At 37.9% G+C, this 26,179-nt stretch overlaps 2 protein-coding genes across 4 annotated transcripts in view; one reads left to right on the top strand and one right to left on the bottom strand.

The window, feature by feature from the left end:
* Positions 1 to 470: 470 nt before the first annotated feature.
* Positions 471 to 4,039, top strand: LOC105676230 (putative ammonium transporter sll1017). Its single transcript, XM_067351323.1, has 3 exons — positions 471 to 1,364; positions 1,672 to 2,464; positions 2,693 to 4,039. Exons 1-3 carry the CDS (start codon positions 645 to 647, stop codon positions 3,241 to 3,243), a joined length of 2,064 nt encoding a protein of 687 aa, XP_067207424.1. The 5' UTR covers positions 471 to 644; the 3' UTR covers positions 3,244 to 4,039.
* Positions 3,626 to 26,179, bottom strand: part of sfl (N-deacetylase and N-sulfotransferase sfl) — a 236,944-nt gene continuing 214,390 nt past the window's right edge. For 2 of the 3 annotated variants that reach the window (XM_067351321.1, XM_012374430.2), the window contains 10 exons: positions 15,512 to 15,764; positions 13,967 to 14,158; positions 10,106 to 10,449; positions 9,311 to 9,599; positions 8,726 to 8,854; positions 8,328 to 8,510; positions 8,031 to 8,251; positions 7,651 to 7,941; positions 7,128 to 7,425; positions 3,626 to 7,034 (listed from right to left, as the gene is read on the bottom strand). In XM_067351321.1, coding sequence (XP_067207422.1) covers positions 6,924 to 7,034; positions 7,128 to 7,425; positions 7,651 to 7,941; positions 8,031 to 8,251; positions 8,328 to 8,510; positions 8,726 to 8,854; positions 9,311 to 9,599; positions 10,106 to 10,449; positions 13,967 to 14,158; positions 15,512 to 15,764 — 2,311 coding nt within the window. In that variant the 3' untranslated portion in view covers positions 3,626 to 6,923. Of the gene's footprint in view, positions 7,035 to 7,127; positions 7,426 to 7,650; positions 7,942 to 8,030; positions 8,252 to 8,327; positions 8,511 to 8,725; positions 8,855 to 9,310; positions 9,600 to 10,105; positions 10,450 to 13,966; positions 14,233 to 15,511; positions 15,765 to 26,179 lie in introns of all 3 variants that reach the window. The other variant, XM_012374431.2, reaches the window with a different exon arrangement.

Consider the following 26,179-nt stretch of genomic DNA (forward strand, 5'->3'; position numbering starts at 1 on the left):
TAAAATGTTAAAGTTATATTCATTTCTGATTGATCTGTTTTTGGGAACAAATGGCTGTAAATAATTATGATAAATGCTTTTTTAAATGAACAATTGATGTCATTACTATAGAATAATTTTTATATAGATTTAAAAACAAGTTGGTTAAATCTATTTTTTTAATATTTTACATAATTTGTGACAGTTTTCCTAATAAAAATTCTATTCATTTAACGAGTTGTCACGCAAGTTTGCTACCAAGTCTTCAAATTAAATTAATATAATATCTAAATTTCAAAAACAAATAAATCTAAATTCTTTTTCTTTCTTAATATATTAGAACAACACCACGATAGATTTTCATCCCTGAAAAGACTTAATAACTTTACAATTTAGATTTTAAAATCAGATAGCACAATAAATGAATCGATCGAGTTATATTTTTTTATAACCAACTTTTCAATTTACAAGTATTAATCGATTCAATAAAACATCAGATGATCGAATGCATCGATTCATGTAAGTTTCTTGTTAGTCATCCCAACCTCTGCAGGAACATCATCCTCGCACACAAAATGTATAAAACCTTGAAGCGTATCTCGGCAACGGTGAACGATGTGATAACGTGACAAACTAGAAGAAAGATCGTAAACCCACGAAAGAAAATGTCACCCGTCACTAGAGATTACTTTTATGCTGACAATTATTACGATTACGCCGTTCAGCCTCGTTCTTTCAACAACTCCGCTCTTCCAGCGGCGCACTTTCACTGGAGCTCGCTGACTCGTATCGTTCTGACGATCCTGTTACGCGTCGGTTTCGTCCTTATACAGATCGGCAGTGTGCCGGTTAACAATGTTAATCTGATACTCCTTCAAAATGTGGTTGATCTATGTTGCGTCACCGTTATGTACTTCCTAACGGGTTTTCTCGTCGCCTACAACGGCGATATAGCCGGTTTAATCGGCGCAGGCCACTGGATCGGTGATCCATCGATCGACAAGAACGAAGCGATTATAGGCTGGCAGGCGATAGTGATTGCCTCGGCGATTTACACCACCGCCGTCATAGGCAGGATGCATGCTGCGGGGTATCTGCTGGTCAATATTCTCATATCAGGTCTGATACAACCGTTAATCATCCACTGGGCCTGGACTGCGGAGGGATGGATGGCAAAGAACGAATTAGGCGGAAGAACGGTCGCTTTCAAGGATTACGCGGGCGCGGGGGTGGTTCACGTCGTCGGAGGACTTTCCGGTTTGATTGGATGCATCGTCCTTGGCAGAAGAATGCTTAGATTGAAAGACCTGGACGATGCGAGTATCACTGCTGGCTCCGCTGGAACTGTTTTCGGGGGTCTGCTATTAGTCTTCACAGGGCTTCAAGTAATATCTTTCGACATAATCTTTAAACTATGACCACGATAACATTAAAATACTTAGTCTTTTTAATATAAAACTTATTATTTTAATATTCTTCTTTATATCAAAGATTATGAGAATCAATCAATGTAATTAAAAAGTCGCAGAAAAATATTAGTAAAAATCCAAAAAGATATATGTATTTCAAGGCATTCTCGTGATTTTTAGAAATTTAAAGTTTCTTACAATAATTTCTAAATACCCTTGAATTCCATAGATAAGAACTTGTAATTAATTGATCAATGACATATAAAATTGCGGGCATTTGCAGGGTTTATTCATGAATATGTACGATCATGACAAGTTCCGAATGTTTACCTGGGATCCGTCGCACGCGTACGTCAACAATTTGCTGGCCGCCTCCTCTTGTACATTGTTAGTCGTGGCTCTGCACTTCACATTCAGCCGAGAAACCTTCAATCATTGGACAATAATGAGATGCGTTCAGGGTACAATTGCCGGTGTGGTGATAGTGTCAGCTGCGGCGAACGAATATTCGCCGCAAACAGCTATCATCCTCGGTTGCCTGGGAGGTATCGTGTTTTATTTGGTCTCCAGACAGATTTTTCGCAGCGCTCTAGAGGATTATTGCAACGTTATAGCTATACACCTTGTTTGCGCAATTCTCGGGAGTATTCTCGCCCCTATCTGCGGCGCACGTACTGATGAAGACACCGTGACAATATTATTGAATTTCTCTTGGCAATTAATTTGTCTGGTTGCATTGCTGTCACTAGTCGGTATAACAATGCTGCTGGTCTTCAGAATGCTGGAATGTTGCAATGTACTTCGCAACAAATCGGAGTATCTGAATCATTTACGAGCCAATGCTGCCGTCGACAAAGGTCCACCAAGATCGTTTCTGCAGAGACTTTTCTTTCCCGATACTCGTTGCTTTTATCTACAACCAGGATCGACTTCTAGTACAGAACATCATTCAAAAATTGGTCCCAGATTTTGGGAATATCAAACGGAAATAGATAAACTTGAAGAAAGACCTACTGCTACGAATAAATTGGACACGAGTGTCAAAATTGAAGACAATCTTAGAATTCAAGCGCCAGGTTTATAAATTTCATAAATTATAAAACTATCAATATTGTAGTTTTAATGCGTTTATTTTTTTTAATATAAAAAAATAGTATATCTTGTTCACAATATTCACAACAATTTTTATAATCAACATAAGTGATTAAAAAATTAAATAAAATATCTATTTTCATGCATTTTAGCTTTAATATAGAAAGAAGTAATTATTTACGATTTCAGTAATAAAAATAATACATTTATAGGAGAAAGAATAAAAAAAGCGAGGCAAGTGCATACTTTATCCGCAAGTACACCTGTGTTGATAGAGGACCAAGGTGGTACTGGTGAATCAATAAATAACGATCTTTCGGAAACTGGAAGAAAACAATTTTTTGGAAGAGGAATAAAATGTATTCTAGATCCAATCGAAGAAATAGACGAAGAGGTTGCAAAAGAATTTGAAGTCAAGGAAAGTAATGCTCATAATATTGAAAATTATAATATTGTCGAAGACAAAGATTCAATCCTTATGGAAACTTTTAACATGTCTGCGGAACTGAAAAACTTGAATGAGTCGAATTATCAACTTCGGAGAACTGTAAAACTAACAAATTTACATCACGAATTTATCAAGGAAGATTTGAAAACTATATTGGGACCAAAACGCATGGATTCTTCATCCAGTGATTCGTGTGATGAAGACATTATTTTTATGAAGACATTAGGCTTGAACGAATCTCTGAAAAATATTGCAACTAATGATTCTGTTACAGAAACTATCTCCCATGCTTCCTGCTGCCGCACGGAAATTTGACTCAAGCACGCGAAAGGTATTTCCATGCTACGTCAAAATTGTCAAAGGACTAAGCAAAGAAGTTTAATCCTTTCCTTAGAATTGGATCAATTAAGGGCATAGCGTGGCTTTAAAGGGAGAACCTTCGAGAATGCTATTCTTGCTTCGTAGAATGCTATTGCGTGGGTGTCATTCGAAAATTGTTCTAGTTCCAGCATATTAATACACATAATAACAAGTGTATCTGAAAAGAATCAAGAAAGTTTAGTGTATCGTATAACTGTAAATAAAATGTGACATTAAAATTAAGAAAGACATAATTCAAAGTGTGTGTACTAGAAAAAATGTATTATATATTGCACAACATCACTTGAATGTTTCGTCGTTACAAAATGGTCCAATCTAGGATTTTCAGTGCTTTTTTTTTTTATTAGAACTTACAGACTATTCATACAGTTATTACAGTATTTTACAATAGAATAGTTATAAGTTAAATAATTGAAATTCCTATTAAAGTGTCATACACACATTCTACGCGCGGTTTCGTTTATTCGCACAACGATGGCATCTTTTTTTCCAGCGTGACAGTCTATATTGAAACAGAATATATTTACATAATGCTTGCCATTTCTATGCGAAATACACCTGCGAAATTTAATAGCAGTTAGCAGTACGTCAAAACTGATCGATGACAATATATAATTGCGAAATTCCGTTAATTTATTTGAATAATTTATTTATGAGACACGAAAAATAAATATGTCAGCACTCGATATGTTTCTAATTCAAGTACACTTCTAAATTATATACATATTAGTGTATATAATTTTTTTTAATATATTACCTACCATAAATTACATTATTTTAACGACATTTATTATATCAATAAATATATAATTATTCTAACAAATTTTAAAAGATATAAGAAATTTTAATTGGAGAATAAATATAAAAATAGAAAAATACAATTAAAAGAATTAGATCAGTGATAAGGTAATGCTAGCTGTTGATCCTGTTTACATTTCCACGCGATTCTAAAAAATTTCGCAGATAATAAATTTATTACCTATCTCTCTGTCCGTTGTCAGGTTATTGTCAGGTAGTAGCAAGCCGGACATTCGTTGCTACCGCCATGCTGAACGAAATTAAGGATACTGACTCTAAAAATCGTCGCAATTGGTACGTTGTAATCATAATTATATATACAACACTGGTAAAATGGCACGATTTGATGAAAACAGATCAATCAATTGATATTATCATTATCGTTAGCAACTACCATTATAATACTAACAATAAACTTTGTACATGATTTATTAAACATTACATGGCATATTAATAACGGCAGTATAAAAATGAAAACAAATCTTACAAACGTAACAAAATATTCTAGATATAACATGATTCGTGAATAAATCTTATTACAATAAAATCATATATAAATCGTAAATGCACAATGTGAAATAACTGGCATAATGATATTGAACTAATATACAAATAAAAATGTTCTTTCCGTCCTGACTTTGGATTGCTCGTCTTGGATTAAAGTCTTTTTCCTATTTTAGTGTATAGACCATACAAATATTAGTACGTTTCTTTTTCTTTGTATAAAAGATGCAGCAAGCGAATATCATATGTATATAATTGTGCTATGGATTTAAAATCCCACAAACTCATTACAATATAGATAGTCACACAGATATAATTATTAAGAATATTTGTACATATAGTTCACATTGGAGTTCGCATGATATATGGACATGACAAATAAATAAAAAAAATATATGTATACGATAATCAGATCTTATTATCGCTTTTCTGACCAGCAAAATCTCGTTGGGTTGGTTTGATGCATGTTCTTTTGAGGTACAATAAGGTAGATATTATATAAATATCACTCCAAAACGAGCAGTGGATACACATATGTACACTCTGTACATATTTAAGATAAAAAATAAACCGAAAAATAATAAAAAATTGTGTGATATTTGCACTTACCCGCTTAAAAATCAGCTCTATCACTATTTCTTACAACATTTATCAAATCCATAATTTATCAATGTACAGCACGTGACAAGTTGTCTCAATTTTTAAATCTTTACACGTATAATTTTATATATAACTCAGCGGGTAATCTGCGTAGCATGCCGAATAACCGTTTATTCATCTAATAATTCTATGAATTTCGATACTGATAATGATGATTATTGCACAAATGGGCATATGTTCGTCATCGTATTCAAGATTTGTTAATCTCGTATACATCTGGTCTACCCATTTTGAGATTTGCTTTGTATTGTACACCTATATTAACATCAAAATAATGCGTTACATCAATGTACAAACGGACGCGATCACACACCTTTTATTGGCCTTTCCACCGCCAGTACCAAGAATAGTATTGTCAAAATATACATAGACTCCTCGTCACACACATCGCCATCATCATCAATCTTAAATATGTTTTATGCAACGGGTATTAATATACACTGTATCTCCGAAAGTTGATGAGCTTAAAACAAAATAAATTATTAAAGACAAGCTACAGAGCCAGAGCTAGTTGGACATGCTTAGTTTATTAACTTTTATAACATTAGATAAAGTCTATACGTTACAATGACAAGATTGTACTGAAGATGACCACATCCGAATGGTTGTGAAACAAGACAATGTAATGTTATAAAAGTTAATAAACTAAGCATGTCCAACTAGCTCTGGCTCTGTAGCTTGTCTTTAATAATTTATTTTAATAATTCGAGCCAAAAATTGTAATATTTAATTTATCTTAAAACAAAAGCTCAAAGCCCTAAAATCTCAAATTTGCATGGACGATCCCGGCAATTAGTGCAAGAAGAACAATCAATGAATCACTGGTCCAAAAATTTACCAGTACGATTCATCGATGATCTTTACGCATAAATAATAAATAGTTTAAAACAATAATTTAGATAAATCCATCATTAAAGAAATTAAATTTCAATTTTTTCAAAATATTATTACATTTGACTAAAGAATACTCTTCAGTATCATTTGTTACAACACGCCTGTGATGTTTAATAGCAAAAATGCATTTACTCTCAACATTAGATATTGTTTTATAAATTTCTACTATCTGGACATTTCTCATTACGTATGAAATAGGATCGTATGTTATTAAATTTATAAAAACAGGGGTCCGTAAAGATATACATTTGTTTTGAATAAATTTCAGTCCAAATGCAAAACATGTGCATTGATCGACTATTCTTTGGCCCAACTTGTGCACCGGTAAATAGGACGAGAGGATTAATCACGTTTGCTGGACAATGGCACCAATGAGCGATATGCTCTTAATATCCCTGATCTCTACGACGCGGTAACAATGATAATAATGATAATTATAATACAATAGCAATTAATATTAATAGTAGTAAAACTAAAAGTAATAATAATATAACTTTAATAGCATTACTAGCTTAACAATGATCGACAATTACAACTGTGGCTTCGTGAAGCCGCTTAGTGACTAGCTTTTGCAGGCTCTCCATTTAGATTAGGCCAGTCCGCTGAGATAGGCATGGTCCTCCCTCTGAAGATGCGGAATCCAGTGGAGTTTCAAATGTACAAGTAATTTACAAGTCTTCCGCTAGTAAGCGATGTATCTCGTTGACAGCGGAAGCAAGCAACCGGAAAACACTACTGTTTCACATAATCGGCGTTTGCTAGGTCATCACCGTATCAGTGAGATCTTCCTTCAGCCATTGTGGAATCGTTCTGGACCCAAGCCGCTTTAATAATTTTACTAGAGCCGTATTGTGGGACAAGTAATACCTCTGTAAAAGGTGCCGTGTTTAGAATACGCATGTTATGGTTATTTCATATATATATAATCATCAAATAAAAAAATATATTATAAGAGCTTTTACCTGTAATAATTTGTACGATCTATCTTCCATCGGCGGATATTGGCGACCTTTACTTTTGCCAAGACATTTAGTACGATCCTCGTTAGTTACTTGGCAGAAGAAACCTTTCTTCGGATCGTACCTCAAATGTGAGGAATAATTGAAGGCGGGTGTTATCTTCAGAAATCGTTGCAGCTCGTGCAGCGTTTCAACAGGATTTTGCCGTAACTGTTCGCCATCGATGATGTGTAGTTGTGACGGTAAGTAGAACGACAACCACCTCTCTAAATGCTGAGCGTACTTCCCGGGATTCAGACATCTGCGATCGAGTATAATGCATTTTGTTGAAATTTTCATCAATTAAAATATTTTTTGCTGCGTAATTAAATATTATATTTAATCTATACATTATTAATATAAAAGTCTTCTACAATTTGGAAACATAATATTTGCTCTTTCGCTTCTGATAGTATTACGCATAACGTCTATTATACGTTATTCGATGAATACCGTCTTAAGCAATTGTTCACATCCAATTATGTACCTATTTCTAAGGTCCCGCAGGGGTTTTGGTGCGGAATCGCTCGCTGTGATGACCGCATGGAAGGAGTAATTGTTCGCTACCGGATCTCCGTGTACTCTGGTATGCTGGTACCACGAATAAGCACGTCTGGCTGGAGAAAGCAATATAGTGATCAATTTAGCTCTCGGTAGAAGTGCATGAGCTCTGCGTGGCACTAATTCTCCATCGAAATAAGTAGCGGATTTCTCGAAGAGATATCTTTCATTTTTTGGGGTACTTTCATTTTTTGACGCTGGGAAAAAGCTCATGTACCTGAAAAATCAATGTAAATCAGATATTTTTTCTTCATATTGAAATAATAAATATAGAATTCATATTCATTGTCGAGAGATCACACTTACCAATCGAGACCTTTGTAATAATTTTTTCCGTTGAAAAACTGTATCTCCTCGAAAGTATCGGGACTCGGTAGATTGCTACTTATTGCTGGATGAATGGATAGGAACGTATATAATGCTGTAGTACCGGTTTTTTGAGGTCCAATTACTAGAAATCGCGGTAATTGATCACAAGTTTTATTACGGGACCAGATTTTTTGATGCCTCTGATCGTCACATGGATTCTGTAACAAATAATATTAATAGTAGCTTAGTACAATAGAAGCACAGTCACAATTATTACTTATCCAATCTACTTACTCCCCATACTGGATCAGCCTCTTCGGGATATAATTGGAAGTAACGTTCTCCAAGCACAAGAGGTGGTGCACTGGACAGCCTTAAATTCGTCCAACATTGAATGAATTTTATGACCGACTCAAAGGTGTACAATGCCAGTCGATCGTTTCCATAATTTGACATATGTGTCATAAAAATATTTATCTGAAAAAAATAATAAACAGTAAAGATTAGCTCCTTTTGTTTTAACTTATTTTTTTTGTAAATTCTAAATTGCTAGACCTACTAATTTTTATAGTATAAGATTCTAGTGTCTAATAATGAATAAAATGTACATTTTAATATTCAAAATATGCAGAAAATACTAAAGATTAAACGAGCTCGGTGTTAAAATTGACTACAATGATTGATTTACTCACTGGATTATATACGATCGTTTGGAAAAGTTCGCCACCTTGTATCGACTCGTCCAGCTTTTCCCTTCCGCCTGGATACCTCTCGATAAAAATTGTGTGAGTAAAAAGGCCGCAAGTTTGCCTCGGTAGAACCTTGAGTACATAAAAGGAACATTTTATATCAGACGACACGTGTTGAATTTATGAATGATATATCCAATAAAAAATCCAATAAAATGTTTAAAAAAATTAACGTACAAAATAATTTGAAAATAAAAATTTAACTTTTAATAAATGCTCATGCTCGATTTACATATTGTCTCTAATTAAATAATGTAACATTGTTGCGTTTCATATATCTATAAGTAAATAGGTACTTTAATTAATTATCGACGAAATTTTACGACCGATTACGCATTTAATATTTAAATGTAAATTAGTTTGCAGTCAAATCGAGGTTTTCACATATCAAATATAAACTAATATTCAATCACATTCATCCACCAGTCGACATAAATAATAATATTTCCAATATGTTTGCACACAAATCGCACGATACTTGCACAGCAATGTTTGTTTTAGAGTAATACTGATTATATGATTTCATACCATAATATTACGATGAATAAAGCCGCGTCTCAAACGAGCTGGCCTCAGGTGCGGATACTCTTCGGTGCTCGTAACTTTGATGTTCCATACCCGCTTCCACGCTTCGTAGAGGCCTTCGTGGACCGGGTAAACGCCGGAATGATGCGGACTTACGCTGTATCCGCTTCCGGTCGGTATACCGTGGTCCTTTGCGAATTGTTTGTTCAGTGCCATGTCCAATTGTAGATGAGTTACATTCTCGTATAGATGCGGTTGTTGATGATTCCACATGTGGGAAAACCACGTAAATCTGAAAACCCATGATATTTTAGATTTTTACAGATATTTTTATAGAACATAAAACATGTTTGTATGTTTTCCTTCGATAAGTTCAAAAATATTCTTTGTATTTTTATTCAATATCGACCACCGCAATTAATTACAATTAATTACGATAATTAATTAACATTATAAAGTTTTGTCACGGTGATTATAGTAGCATTATAATAAATATGACGTTATACAAAATGATAAGGACGCAAAACTGGAAATTTAATTATATTATGAATTTTATGTAAACTTTATAATCATAAAATTTGTTTAATGACGGTTTCAGTAATGACTGTTATAATTATACATCTTTAATGCTACGTAAATATGTATTTAATTTTACAATATAGAATAATAAATATAATTATCAATTAATTAATATCTTAATATATTTTTTTATTTATATTAATGTAATATTTACTGTATTTATATAATTAATATTAGGATTAATCGTAAAATTTTCGATTCTAATCAATTTTTAAATACCTGTCTACGTTCTCCAGAAGCATATCGTCCCCCAAATTCTCCTCCGCCGTCCCGTGATGAAAATACTTCCCGGAAAACCCCAAATTGAATTTGAACCCCGGCACCAGAGCTTGAATTCTCTGTTGAGTGGCCAGCAACGCCATTACGTCGTCTTTTTTCAGTCTAGTGCCTTTCTCCCCGACGAATATATCGTCGACGTCTACCAGGATCATACGATTTAAACTGAGACTCAATTGCCCGTGCGACAAATAAGACAATGAGTCCAGTAGCAGCAACTTGTGCAGCCAAAATCGCAATCCACCGCCGAAAAGAACCCTCTGAATTCCGTCGTACCTGCCATGATCCTATTAAACAAATAATAAGCATTGAAATTAAATATTTCTATCAGATCTAAAAAATCTATTTCTTAATTCATCCTTTTTCACGCATATGTACAATTAGTTCAGAATTACTTGCTTCTTGCTGTATAGGTAAACTACACTGATTATAAATTTGTTATTTAATAACACACACCGATATTCAATTACGTTCTAATTTCTGATATTTGTGTTGCTATACTGCTTTGTTCTTAGTTTCTGCTATTCACAAGGGTGGCGTGGATTTCCGGCACCCTTTATACATGAACGCACAGTCAGTCGACCTAATCATCGCGTGTTAACGAGCATCGTTATTTTTCTCTCAATGGACGAGCACAGCGGAGCATGGCGAGTAAGCGCGAACGTTCTACGTGTTAATTGCATTGTTCAACAGAAACTCTCCGGCAACTCCGCGTTAGCTTCGGCTATGAACCGAGCTTGTTAGTAGTAAACAACAATAATAATCTCATGGATAATCCCGTCATGCGAGAGGATGGGCGCAGGAATAGATACGCGGACTGCGCAGGTAGCCAGGTGATTAAATCAGACGCCAATCAGCCGTAGGCTTATTCGATTAATGAGTGACTGTAGGATCCACTTCATTTGCCGCCATTGGAACCGCCAATTTATTTCGTTTCGGGGGGTCGGTCCTCGCCGTCGAGCAGGTCGAATAGCGCCAACGACGCGACGGGGATGACGAGCGGAGATATTTTTCGACCGTCGCGAATGCGAAACGCGTCCCGAGTCGTGGGAATCGCCGCACAATGTCGAGGCGCTTTTTCAAACTTCGTCCTATTATTTACGACGGGCGAAATTCACCGGCCAATTAAACGAAGAATTCGGTCGACGGCGCATTTTTATCTCGTCGCATACAATTGCCCTGCTGCGGAGACCCAATTTACCGCGCACCGCAAGGCATTTTATTACGCGATTTTACTGTTTTATACGAGACGACTCAAAACTCGCATTCGCCGTTTAATGAGATTTCTTGATTAATCCGGGGCGGTCTGAGAAATAAAAATGTTAACGGCAAATTTCGAGCTATAAACTTCTAAAATTAGAACTTATTTGAATTTCTAAATGTTAAAAAAAAACAAAAAAAAACGGAGAAATAATTTCACATATTTATCCTTGACAAGTTAATCCTTCATCCCTAAGTTTATTCTTATCAAGTTAAATTGATACAAAATAAAATATATAGCGCTGTCGCGATTGATACTGTAGAGATAGGAAAGTTAACAAAAAAACTTCTCGCATATCCTGCAAGCTTTGTTTCGCCGGTACAGAGACAAATGCGGTCGAATGCGAGATATGCATGCCGGGTGGGCGGAAAAACGACGCGTCGAGACAGCGCGCGCAAAACATCAACGATACAGTGTGCATTCGCCCTCGTCGTTATATTGGACGATATCTCGTGTGTCTGTCAGGTAAGTGCCGTTTCCTTTATATCATCTGCAATTCGGTCGTTCGGTGCCTCCTTCGGGCGTCTATGTGCCCACGTTTTCCGCGCTCCATCGTTCCGTGTCGTCCCGCATCCCTCTTTCTCCCCTTCATGTCCGTTACGTCCGGAATCTTGTAGTTGCGAATTCCTGCAGGAATGTAAACGCTGGCCGGGACGGCTTTACGAATTGTTTCAGTTTACCTCCGCCGACGGCGGATCCTTTCCACTCCGTCGTTTTCCTTTTTTCTTTCTCTCTCTCCCTCTTCCTCCTGCTTCCGTATCCCTTTCTCTTTCTTTTTCTCCTTCTCTCGTCCTCCTCTCTTGCTTTTCACCTTCGCCTCTGTGTACGTGGCCACGAGCCGTATCGCGGAAATTCCACATTTGTTTTCGTTTTCCGGCGCCGCCGCTGGCAGTCCGGGGCAGGCCAGGAAGAATCGTCAGGACGAGAGAAACGGCGGAAGGAAAAAATGTAGGAAGCTGAATGAGAAAGCTGCGTACATACGCGCACATTCGCGATTTTCATTCATGCAAAATAAATTAACGATGAAAGTATAGCGGAAAGAAATCGTTCTTTTCTGACAAGATATATTATAAAAGTTCCAATATTCATAAAAAAAAACGTATTAAATAAATTTAAGTCTTTGCTTAAAGTATTGCTTTAAAGTTAAAATAAGGTAAAGAATAAGATTTTCTTAAAGCAGTAGAAAACATGGAAAGCTACTTTTGGCATTAAGCAAATGGCACGAATGGAATTTAATAGTTACTGACTGGTGAGAGCGCATAAAACTTTATCACATCGGCTAAGGGTTAACGTGGAAGAGGGACGAGTCCTCTTATTGCGTCAGATCCGAGGGAGCCTGTAGGATACTTCTCTCCTCGACAGGAATACTCGTGCCGGTGTAAGCGCGGGATGAAATCACACTGTGCGTATTGTTCCAGACTCTCCTTTTGTTCCATCCCTTGCGAGCGGGGAGAATCTTACACAGCCACTCAGCCTCTTGTTTCTCACCGCGGTTGCCTTTCTTCTTTTCTTCCCTTCGTTACACGCAACCGCGAAGTGAAGTGGTGTATCAGGAAAATTCTGCGTTACTGGCCGGTCCCTTTTTTTCGGCGTCGCACTCGAGAATCGTGAGGGTAAGAAATAGCTCTTTAAAAGCGTCCAAGCTGAGGATTTTTCCTCTTCGCGTAAAAAAAAAGAAACAAGTATTTAAACAATATATCTTAGAGTCGCGTCGTAATGACTTTGTTTATGTTAATTACTCTTTGTACCGACATAGCAGAAGTCAGAAATCATCGTTAAAAATAATCGCGCTCGAATTGCGCGTCTCGTCGTCTTACTCGCGACATTTTCCTTCAAACAACGAAGATCAGGGACACTAAAATCGCGACGCTTCGCGATATCTGTAGTAATAAAACGAGCTCTCGGGAGAATCAGAGGTTTCCTGTACGAGAAGAAATTTTGTCCCACATGTCTGTCGAGTGCAATGTTGAGTGCAACTATTTCGCAAATTGTTCGTATCTTTCTTCCTTTTCCTACCACTTTCACGGAGTTCTAATTTCGCGTACCTTTTCAAAATAAAGAATTTCGTTCTCCGGAAATTCCACGTGCGCTTTTGTTTTTTTGATATTATCCTTGTGTCTGAGAAGGCAAGAGCCAGGCGCACAGAGCGGCGTGAGTTAATAAAGGATCCCCAAAGAATGAGCTCTCGGAGCTTTATGTAAGTATAATAGGGATCAGAGTTCAAAGGTGATGTTCAAAGATGATGTAACTTTTGACTTGATACCATATCACGGGGTCTACGACCTCGATGTTTATCGCGGTAGCATCTCACCCTTCGATTCAGCCGCGAAACTTCTATTAGCTTCTTGCAACTAAACAAACTTCCGACGCAGCAGTGCGTTAAGTTGAGTTGCGCGATCAACCAAATGATTTAAACGTTCTGTCGTTCGTCGAGCTGTAATGTGTATGTACGCGTAAGTGAGTGCATTAATTCCACAGTCGTCCGCGTTGTCCGAGAAGAGACACGTGACTGGAATGTTCAACAAGCAAAGTGAACAGCTCACCTGGATGACGGTGGCCAGGGGACTTTTGTTGGCCGGATAGTCGAGGCTGTCTCGGTGCGCCCAAGCGAGCGGCTCGTAGGTACTGTGATTGGCTTGAAAAATAGTCCAGTCACCGCCAGGAAGTGGTCCCCAGGCCGTTTCCCCCGATCTGGTTAATCGAAGAATGGGAGACGCCGCATTCAGCTGAGCATCCTGAAGGAAGAAAGAGCGACCTGATTCTATGCGGCCCGCACAAAAGTTTCGCTCATCATGCCAGATTCCCTCGTCTACAGAGGAGAAATCAAATTTTCGGGCATATCACGCGCGTTTTACTGCTTTGTTGAAAGAGAATTGTTCGGGCTAAAGTTGTACGATAGTAAATCGTGATTTTACATTCAAAATGTCACACGCGATAATAATCTACATAAAATATGCAAGATCGTACAATGTAACAATGATATATACATTATGTGAAAAATATATTTCAAAATTCATAGAATATATATTCATGGACTGTAGAAGAAAATTAAATCAAAGCCCAAAAAAGTTCTTTGAAATATTCTAGACATTAAATTACATTTTTTTATACAGTTGAAATAGCTCATTTTGTGTGGTTTATGTATGAAATAAAATTAGCCTAAATATTCGCTTGAATACATCGAAAAGATTGATGAAATCGCATTGCGGTTATGCGTTATTTAAGGGAAAATGACATACTTTGGACTCGACGGCCGCACTTGATGAGCATGCACAACGTTAATTTCACGAACTCTCTGCTTTCTTTACGAGTAGCATTACTCACGAGATATGCCATGCGTTCACGGTACGATCGATGGTCCGAAGTTTTAAGACGGTTGAAACTTACTTCACGTTACGATAATTACGTTATGGTAATAAGAAGGTGTGAATAGCTGATATCGCAAAATTAAGCACTTAATTATTCAACATAAATAATTCAAGAATATATATTACAGCGTTGTACAAATCAGTACAAATGCATTTGGTGCTTTTTAGAGGAAAAAAAAGAGATATAATACCGATATAATATCGATTGTCTTATTATAGTAGGCAGCCCTAACGTTGTGGGGATTGTTTTTTATTACCATTTTACGAGGGTCTCTTTTTCTCGTTTCGATAAGTTTCTGCGATATAAACTTGATTGCAACCAGGAAGATTGCTAGACGTCTTCCACACTCGTGGCTTTTGCGTTTTATCTTTAGTATTGATTATAGAAGAAAAGATATCTTTTTATTACATGATAAAAGCATTGACATCTTTATATTACAATCCGTATATTTCACTCTCGATAATTAAATTAGGATGAAATTGTGACAGATTATTTTGGTCTGCAAACAGTATTAGTCATAAGTTTGGTAAAGTTAAATAAATTAAATAAAAAAAGTGCTTCGAAAACATGGTAAACTTCGTAAACTTCGTAAAAACGAGAAACTTAAAAATTTTCACTTTTGTTATTGAAATGATGTTTCTACCATCATGTTCACAAAACATAAAATAATTATTATAATTAGTGCTACGGAGTTTGAATATGTAAAGCTAACAACTCACTTTCAATCTTAGATTCGTATGTATAAAAAGTGGAAAGCCCTTCAGCTGAGCACCAACTAGACTCTCCTCTCCGGGTGGCGCAAAACCCACGATGCCAACTGAATATTCCCTGCAATATTTGTCCAGCAGCTCGCGATTCCATTTGTCCATTTGCAGGTACTTGTTTAGATTTTCGAAGATCAACACCCCATATCGACCCTTATCAAGATTCGTCAACACCGGTAAAGATTTGCCGGCCACCTCCACTTTGTACCTGAAAACATATCAATCATTTATTATAAGATCGCAATTAATATTCGGCGAAGTAAACTTTTCGAAAAATTAAAACCAAATTAATATTATTCAAAGTTAAAACATTTCGTTTTATTACGAAAACTATGAGTAGCTCATAATTTAGAGATATGAATTACTAGTTTTGTTTAAAACTCTATTAAATTTTAAACTTTATTAAATTATCCGAGCATTTTTAATACTTTCATAAATGGAATTTTGCAATAAATGCAATAAAAAGAAAAAATAAAGGATTTTTGTAATTATTTTGATATTGAGCGATTTATATAGAATAATACAAACGTTGTAATACATGCACCATTTTTTAATTCTGTAAGCGATATATAGTACCATAGTAGTGCAATTTTTACAAATATGTGATACATTTTACGTTTATCACTTCCGGATACCATTAAAACTGCAGGGATATATATTCTGCTAATCGCCTCCGGGTCTTTTTACTTAAGAATTGAACGTAGAGGAATGTGGACTTTCGCAAACTTCGCTTAGGTACGCATTATTCTTACGGCGCTTATATATAAGGTAAGCACCGCACCCGGAGTTAACGTGTTCTTTAAAATGGAATAAATTTCCCTTCTCTCTCCTTCTTTCTTTCTTTCATCTTTCTCGTCGGTGTAGCCGATACTTTCGGCAGTCTTTTTCTCGCTTTTCCTGCCAGCGCAAATATTTCACTGCAAATATTTAGACGCAAATGCTACTCGCATGAGATACAGCCGTCAACATGCATTTTGACAATTTCAATCCGAATGGTGTATCAGATGTTTAAAGTGGGAGCCATAGTAAATAGAAGTAAAATGGAATATCGATAAAAGAAGTAGCCCAATGGGGACGTTCGGTATTGTTAAACGATAGAACTGAGATATTTTATATCGAAATTCCATTTATGTAACATTTCGAATGCTTCGCGAATAATAAAGCAATTACACGTATAATATGCGCGTTTTCATTGACGTATTCAGATTTTATTGTTTTTTTTTTTTTTTTTTTATAAATTATATCCCAGCAACATCAAGCTGTCCTATTCTGCATTTTATCCTTATCAAAATTTTTATTTTTAGTATATCCTTCCAATCGCAAAAAAAAATCGACAGGCCATACTTCTGTCCCGCGTGCGATAAAATGATTTTATTGCGGAAATAAACTGGCGAAGCTTCTCTCGTCGATCGTACCGATGGATTTCTCTCATATCCTGTCGCGTCGTAAAGAGGTGGTGCAGATATCAAATTTATTGGAGATGCACTCCGATTTGAAAAAAAGAAGAGTACAAGAAATATGCTGCCTGCCAATGATAAGTCTGTGCGCGACTTTTTTTTAGCAGATTTGGGGAAATGGAAAACGTGTTTCGCTCGTAAAGTCGCGATGAAATAAATATTCAACGGACGAGCGTGAAGTTACGCTATCTGTTATTTGTAGCATATCGAGACTAAATCGCTGATATTTATTACTCCTAAATAAATCACTCCGTTCGTTTACTTTAGCTGTTAGTGACCATGTTCAAACTGGAGTGATTATGTCAAATCATCGACAATAGACGATAGCGCGCGGTAAACAGTAAATATTTGATGCATTAGTAAATGTTAGATACTGTTTCGATACTAGAGCTAGAACTATTCTGAATATATGAATATTTGCCAAATAGTCCCAAACCCTTTGCTTTCCACAATATGAACGTAACTTGGGCGAACAAGGAGAAAGAGAAAAGAACAATAGAACATTGTGCAATCGCTGTCTATAATATTGTTATTAAAAACTGGTAAACACCATTCGATCGATACGGCAAACAGTTTTGGATTTTACATGCAGCGTAGACATAGCTAGAAAACTAGGATTCGGTAGAGAGGAGAGAAAGAGAGAGAGAGAGAGAGAGAGAGAGAGAGAAAGAGAGAGAGGTCCATGCGGATCAATATCAGCAATAGTTGCTTCGTATTTGTGTTTAACATTCAGGACCGTTCTAATCATATAAACATTCAGCGCGTTGGTATATTGAAATGACAGACTGCTTCTATGCAAAATCTTTTCAATGCAAAATCATAATTCGACACACAACATGTTTGTGTACATGAAAATTCGTGGCATTTGTTAGTACAAAGTGATGAAAATAAATATTTCTTTAAACTTCTAATTACTACAATAGAGATACTAAAAATTGTATAAAAATTTCAATGTTATCAGAGAGCTGCGCTAGGAAGAGAAGACTAGGTTTGCACGTATCGAACATTGTAATATGTAATTGCAACATTTGGGTATGAAATCTCAGCGAAATTCACCAGACTCGCACATGTTTCGTCTAGTGTAGTTAACACTAGTTTAGCACTTATCCTATTAATGCGCAATTTACTTGTTTCGCGCAGCAATGAAGATAAATGATTTGAGCACAGTGCAACGACACTGTGGCGAGTCGACGCGTTCGCGAGAGTTAAGAGCTACGAATAATCCAATGTAATAGTTTTATAATTAGATGAGCATTATTGGGTTACGCGTTATAACTGACTTTATTTTCGCATTAACAGATTGTATCGGCGTGCCTCACGATTGTCCCCCGAGCGCGGGCCGGCAGGCTCGAGTACGCGCGCGCGGCAGAAAATTCGAGTTAACTAATGAATGCCGGATAATTTACCGACGTAATCGATTCGATAATTGGTAACCGCCCATTAACGGCGAGTTAGCCAATTTACGGGGCTAACGAACTGTCATAACGAACCACCTCGATGCGGCTCTTTTGTTCTTGGCTAACAATCGAGCTCGCCGCCCGAGCGCACCGCGCGCGCACACGTCACGCGAAGAATCCGAAAGCGAAATTCAGAAGTATCGATCGGCATACTGGGCCCAATCGCGAAACGATGAAAACCTGGCGCGCGTACGTGCCCGGGATGATACCGAAGGACTTCGAAATTTGTACACCGGCACACCGGCAGTTTCGTTAATTATATCACAAAGTTCGCGTCTTTAAAAGTTCACCTTATTTCCGCGACAGAAAACTTTCTTGTCTCGTCCCGGCGATGAAGATTGAATTAAGTTTAATTAATCCGGAGTGGAGAGATAAAATTGACGCGCTTGTCGTAGTGCCTCGATATTGCGCGGTATTAGTCGTGCTGAATGACGCTATTGATCCGAGACGAATCGCCGAGAGCTTTTATCGTTATCGGCGCTTTCGTTTTCTACGCACGTTGCCAAGCTTCGTTAATACGGTATATCTAGTACCCTATATTGGCTGGGATTAATGTTAATCGATAATACACACTACCTGCCTGAAACTCGTTGGCTTTTCGAACTTAATCTCTCACATAAACTCAAGATTATACAAATTTATTCCATTTTTTTTTGTCTTGTAAATCGTTGCGAAACTAATATAAATATAAATATTTCATATACTTGGATAACACAATATTCATTCTGCGATACCTGTAATAATACAGTAGCATGCAAGTGGAGTATAATTAATGCTCAAGCTAAATGATTAATGACTTATTATCTCAATCAAAGGCTACGCCTTTATGAAAAAGGATTCAGGCGGTAAATTGCATTGTAAGAAAAGAAATTAGTTTTCTGAAAATGAGATTGGCGTATACCTGGTTTAATTAACTGCTGTAATTTTATCTCAAATTCAAGTTATTAAAGTTTGGAAGCAAAGTGTATCAGTGTTCAAACAGATTCTTTAGTAAATCGTTTAATCAAGTAAAACGTTGTTCAGTATCCCAGCGAATATTATAATCAGGAAAGCACTTCCTTTACATCTTCCCTCCATTTTATTTACAGCTAACTTCTTGATAATTTTCAAGAATATTAAAGAATATAAGTATTTTATAAATTTATCACGATAATTCAAACTCATCGTCCGGGCAAGGAACTTACCGAGCGAATTTCACGTTAAAATACAGAAGTACAATTTGCGGAGATCCAGTCTGAAATGGATATTACAAACGTAAAGTGCCAAGCGATCCGAATCGTAACGGCGATCTCAGATACGTTTCCATTAAGGGAAATAATTTAATTAGGCGAGTTAAATGACAGAATCCGATAACAGCAAATGCGAATGCGACTTGGAAGGGCAATCGCGGATCGTTCGTGGCAGTTACCGTAAGTTACCCCTTCGCAGTCGAAATGCAGAAACGGTAAGAGACTTTTCGGGATTCGTATATATACCGATGCAACATCGGGAAGCAACGGTGGCCCCCGGAGGGAAATAATTTACCCCCGGGGCGTGTTCCAAAGAAGTCGTACTCTGCTCGTAAATTTCAGGTCGACGGGACGCGTGCCACCCCCGTCGCCGCCGTCTCCCAAACCAGTCGCCGCGTTTCCGCGAGTGAAAAACTCGCAAGAGCGGCGGCGGAGAGTTCCGGGAAAACAACTTCATAATTTTCGGGGAAAACCTTTCCGATTTGGCATACACGTGGATCAACGAGAGAGAGAGAGAGAAAAGTTTCAAACGACGACGGCCTCATTATTTTCAAGCCGTGATGCCGGCGAATCGCCTTTCTCGTGGGCTCGTTTCGTTTTATACCACCGGACGAAACTTTTTAAATTGCCCCTTGAATTAAATTATGCCGCATAATCAACGCAAATTGGGCCAAAGGAACAGACGACGTTGATGACATGACAGTAGCGCAACGTTTCGTAAAGAGAAGGATTGTATATAGTAGATTAATAACACGCAGATTCTAAGAATTTACAAGAATTACTAAGAATTTACAGAATGCCGGGGTATTTTACGACAAGATTAATCGATAGATTCAACGTCGGCGTTATTAAAACTGCACAAAAATATAACTTCTGGAACTTGCGTAAAAGTATTTTGATACTTAATCCGCTCTAAAAATCTTAACTTGTTTCTTAAATTATGTTGCTTCGCGAATCTCTATACAAACATATTTAAAGAAATTTTATTTAAACTTCTTTCATCTCACTTTCGTTATAAATACGCAATCTAATATTGACATCTCTTTATAAAAAAAAATTAGTTGGCAAATGTCGCACGTAGAAATGTGATATACGTGGATGAAACTATTTCTTAATGTCCTCAACTTTCTTAATCTCGGCAGTTGCGCCGCAATCTGCAGTAGATCTGCAACAGGATTGCCGGGGAATCCAGTTTTGCACATGTGCTTTTCGCCGGATGTTACGGCGACGGTGCCCGCCGTTTTCTCTCTTGGGTGCAGGATGTTTCTCTCAAAAATAAATGTCCAAAGTTCCTCCGTCTCTCGGCGTGCCGTCGTAGTTTTCGTTGAAGATTTACAAGACCAGCGACACGTTAGCATTGCAAAATATTGAATTAATCTGGCGCCCGCGGACTTCCTGAATCTTTCATTTTTCGCTACCGGTGTTTTCGCACCTCCGGATTTAACTCAGGGTCGGCTTTTTGCCCGCCCGCTCGCCCATTCTCTCTCTTTCCTTTTCTCTCGTCCGTGAAAAAATAAAAGAAATCGCGATTACAACAAACGGACGTGTAAGCCATTAAATAAACAAAAAAAATGCAAGGAGGAGTAAAAAATCTGAAAGATCATCGTTTTATTTGTTACAAATTGCTGTTTGCCGAAATAATCGCTCGAAATGTGCGCAGACGTCATCAGGCGGTAACTGCAATATGCGGCAATTATAGCCAACTACCGTTCCACATGCCCCGCGCAGATAAAATAAAAAGATGAAAGATGATCGTGGTAACCCCAATCCCATAAAGCTGGGGCTCTTGTAAGGATATCCGATACTTTAACACGACCCAGATAAGGATCCTCAAAAATATCGGGCATGGATGTTTTTAGTCAGCCATCTCAGTCAGCTGACACTCTGGTATTACCTTACACTCGATACCTTGTAGCATAAAAATCAGTACGACTACTCGCTGCAAAGCAAACGATTATCTAATACTCCTCGAAAAAGAGCATCGAGTCGTTCCGATACGTATTTCTCAAATATCTACATCCAATATTTTCGAGCATCCGCACTTGCGGAGAGCCGCTTTGCCGTCCGTCTCGCGCATTTGCTCAATGGTATTTGCGGATAGCCGTCGGCGACAAACGGTAAAAGGCGAACGTCGCTACGTCATTCGCCGGTGCGATACCTCGCAGCCATTGTCGTTTCTCGTTGTGTAAGAGGACTAAAAGCGGGAAGCGGCGGAACGGCGAGGGGTCGGAGAAGGGGCTCAAACGAAGAAGAAAACCGGCCACCCTTCAGCGCGGAGCGTTGTCGTAGACGAGGTGAGCAAACACGATTTACTTCTGGCACTCCCGGCAAGGACTTATCTTCCCGGTTGCCGGCGGTCGCATCCGACGCAGGGACGCCGCGGCGGTAAGAACGAGCGCAAACGAGAAAAGTCGTCGCCTGTCGGTCGGATTTGCCGAAAGTGTATTCTATGGAATGAAGAGGGACGGTGATGCGGGGCGAGTATAAGAAAATAAGGTGCTTGTTGAGCTGGCAAGGCGGAAGCGACTACCGTCGCTCAGCTCGCACCGCTGAAAAAATATAAAAAGCTGTTTTTACGAATGTAGAGAGTGTCTTCCGATCCGATTCGAGTCAGCTTTCTTCTCAGCTGATTCTTCTCATTATCCATTCAAAGTCAATTCTTTCAAGTCAAAGGAAAATTTGCTGCAAATAAGAACAAACGCGTGAGTATACTCTTCGGCTCAGCCGATTTGTCATGAACGCATTACAATCCGGATTTCTTTATCAAATCGCAGAGGCGTACTTGCGTAAAGTCTAATCTACTCAAGCGGCCCTTGCTTTTTGTCGCGAAAGGGGATTACGCACGCATACAAAGACATTTTATTAGGATGGGATTTAATTCGAAAAGATCCACCGCAGCTGGCCCATTGTGGCGCGTCCAGGACGGAAGGAGCGCCGGGATCCGCATTCGCGTATTGTCGAGATCTCCGCGAATTCTGCGAGAGGTGGGTGTACGTATATTTATTCTTTTGTGCCGCGGCGCAGAATGTAAAAAGGCGAAGCCGGGCCGCGGCGAATAAAACCGGCAGCGCGCGCGCGCTCGGCGCGATGTAGACCATTTTTCCGACGATCTTTCTATCATGGTTCAGACAGGCGTGCTGATGATCCATATCTGGATAAAAATCCAATTATCCTGTATAATGGGCACGTAGCTCGCGCCGATGCGAGTGGAATTAACGCGGCCGTTATAGCGCGGCGCGAGATTAACTCTTTGGTCCATCGCGAGGGCTATCGCTCTTTTTTTTTATATATTGAGAACCGAGATATTTTTTAGGGTCAATTATGTACAAAAAATGATATTGAAAGTATCCATTTTCGATGCATTAATCGTTTTAATTTACGATTAATTTTATATTTCTATGTCATTAAATTTTTGCAGTTTTGTAATATTCGTGGCTAAGTAAAGTCATATGCTTGTAGAATCAATGCCGTTTATATTTGGCCGAAGAAAAACCGATTATATATGCAAAAGATAAATACGTATATTGTATAATCTCACTTCAAGAATAATTCATTAAAAAAATTTTTTTTTTGAAAGATAAGTGGCGCGTGCAATATTCTAATATCTTTTAAAAAAGCTGAAAAGGCATGTGTGTTTCGCGATAATAATCTTTAATTAACGGAGCACACATTTGTGACGAAATGCTGGACATAGAGAAATTACGGTGAAAAAATTTTCGTTCGCTTTTACAACGTCGAGATAGCCACGGTTTACCAGAAGCACGGCGTGCATTTATTCTTTTGTGCGACGTCAGGCTGAATCGCGAACAAATCACAAATAAAATCACCCGGCGGGTCTGTCCTACGCACAGCATTTTTCAGTTTGAAGTCGCTCTTGTGTCTCGTGAATTTCGCGACCAAATTTGTCCGCGCCGATGAATATAAAGAACACCGAGGTGGCGGATTTTTATGATGGCAAACAGAAGCACATTGCAAAAATTAATATTTCATCTCCGTCGTTTTTCCACGTTTTTCCATGCAATAAATTTTTTCAAATGTTGAAGATAAACGTTGAAAGATTAACAAATTCGTCACTGTGAAGTATGCAATAATCGATGTAAATAATAAAATAAATAACACACAATGTACGCAATCACTGCTCTGCGATTCGAGTGTAATATATTATCGTATCCTACTTTCGCGTATAAAAATTCCTTCTAATACATATTTATTGGAGAACCTACATTGTATAGGTGGAACAACTGTCTCCCGCTTCAGTTATCGCAACACTCATGATAATCCGTCTTCGTTATTCCATGCTATTCCGTACTTCCCCAGTTGTATTTTTCTTTACGCTTCGGAACAACATCTCGGACGAGCATCAATGCGGCATGCTTTAGCTTAATCGCCAACAATAACTTACTGCCACGAGTTTCGAAGTTTAGCCGCTTCGATCATGGACTTTGCGGTCTTCGTGGGCGATTCAAATTGACTTCCAAGTTTGCTAATTCCACTGGAGTTAGTCCCGCTATTAATCGGCCAAGGTCCGGCCTGTTTTTGGTTTACGTTATCGCCGGCGTGCATAAGAAAGGATGAGATCCATGCATTTATGAGCGATATAGACCTGTTATGCGCTTCGTCAAATTTTTTATTTAAGTTTACTATTTTGAAGTATTATTACGTTAGATAAATAACGTTATACTTGACAGCATTGTTGATCAATTTATTGCATAATATATATATTTAATATTAATTTAATATAAATTTTTGTATAATATTAGTATATTATTTATAAATAAAATTCTGTGATCTTTCTTTTGTGCGAATATACGAGAGCGCAATAACTTATGTATTTTTCCTTTACTGTAATTCTCAGACAAATCTATTTTTTCGACTTAAATCTATAGATTCTACTTAAATTATTATGAATTTAATGTCGTTTCATTTAAAGTTTGCTGAACTAGTTAACTTTTGGCGTCACCTATGCTTCTCCTAAACTTATATAAGTTCTTGAGATTCTATACACACACTTGCGTACACTTGCGTATAAGTTCTGAAGAGTCATGCATAAGCAACAGAAACGAAGAGTCGATCTTAGATTCATAACTGACCGTAAAAGCCATTACTCGCGTTGCTAATCGCTCCGGTGACTCTGGAAGAGCGACTGCATAGGAAGCAACTTATATTCCTAACTCTCTGCGGGCATGCAAATCACGTAATACCGACGCGGCCCGGCGGCAAGCGATGACCACTAGCAGCAGCTAATCGATCGATCGCCGAGCCGTGTCGGAACATGACGTACGAAAAGCGGGGCTTGCGACGAATCTGCATAGTCATAAGATAGATGGTCAGGTGCGACTGTCTTCGTGTTTGGACGACGGCGACAATAGTTCATCGCGGCGGACGCCGATTACGCTATACAGGCGATGACCGATGAACGCATGATCGATCGATCACTCATTTCAACGCGGGAAAAATGTTGGCGCGTGTAGTGAATTTGCTCGGTTTATCTGCGCGCGCGATAATCATCTTCCTACTCGACTACGATACCCTATTGTAAAACGTGACGTCGACGGCAGGGCTGCAGGGTTGCTAATTGTACACCTGTTCGGCGTGTTACGGCGGAAGATAATAATGAAGAACTGCCCAACTTGTCGGAAATGTATGTAAGCCTCATGTTCTAGTATCTTGACAGCGTTTGATTCAAGTAAGGAGTTGTGCCTAGCACGAGTCAGACGGACGCCCTGAAGGGAAAGCGAATCTGACGGTGTTATAATTAATTATGTTATAATTATCAATTATTCCTCGTTTAGCTTCTATTATATCCGACAAAATAGAAGGTTAAATATTTTGATTACTTAGCGAGATAAATTGTCAATGTTCAAAATTATTTCTAATATTGAATTGCAATTATTGCATGTATTAAATAAAGCATGTATAGCAACGTAGTTTTCTTACATAGAATATGGATAATGTTAAGTATCACGTTGCGTCACCACTTCGTGACATATCGTCTTTTTGTCAAGGAGAATGTAGTGTTGTTCGGTTTTTCTGATAGATAGGTCTATTTATAAAGTTAAAGAAGTGGCTGAACTGCGAGTAGTAACCAAATAAAACACAAGTGGCAGGAGGAAGCTGAAGTTAATAAACAACGTGCAACGGCCTCTTGTGAAGAATAAAGTTCAGCGGTATGGATAATCGTGTAGCGGAGTCATCTTTCCCCGCTGTACAAACGTGTCGAAGTTCCAGCGATACCGTTGTGTTTTCCAATACCATTAATCGGCTTCATACAATTCTATCGAGTTCGTCGAATCCAATAATCGGCTTAGGATCGTAACAAATCTCCGCGCTCCATTACACGTGCTATCTTTGATCTACGAATATTTAGGTAGTTATAACACAGGCACATTGTTCTTCCTACAATTAAACGCGAAAGCAGTCTTCGAGATGCCTGGGATGCTAAACCAGATGTTATCACGCACAAACGGCTGTTCGATTTAC

The sequence above is a fragment of the Linepithema humile genome, chromosome 3, assembly GCF_040581485.1.
Source record: "Linepithema humile isolate Giens D197 chromosome 3, Lhum_UNIL_v1.0, whole genome shotgun sequence".
Taxonomy (NCBI): Eukaryota; Metazoa; Arthropoda; class Insecta; order Hymenoptera; family Formicidae; genus Linepithema; species Linepithema humile.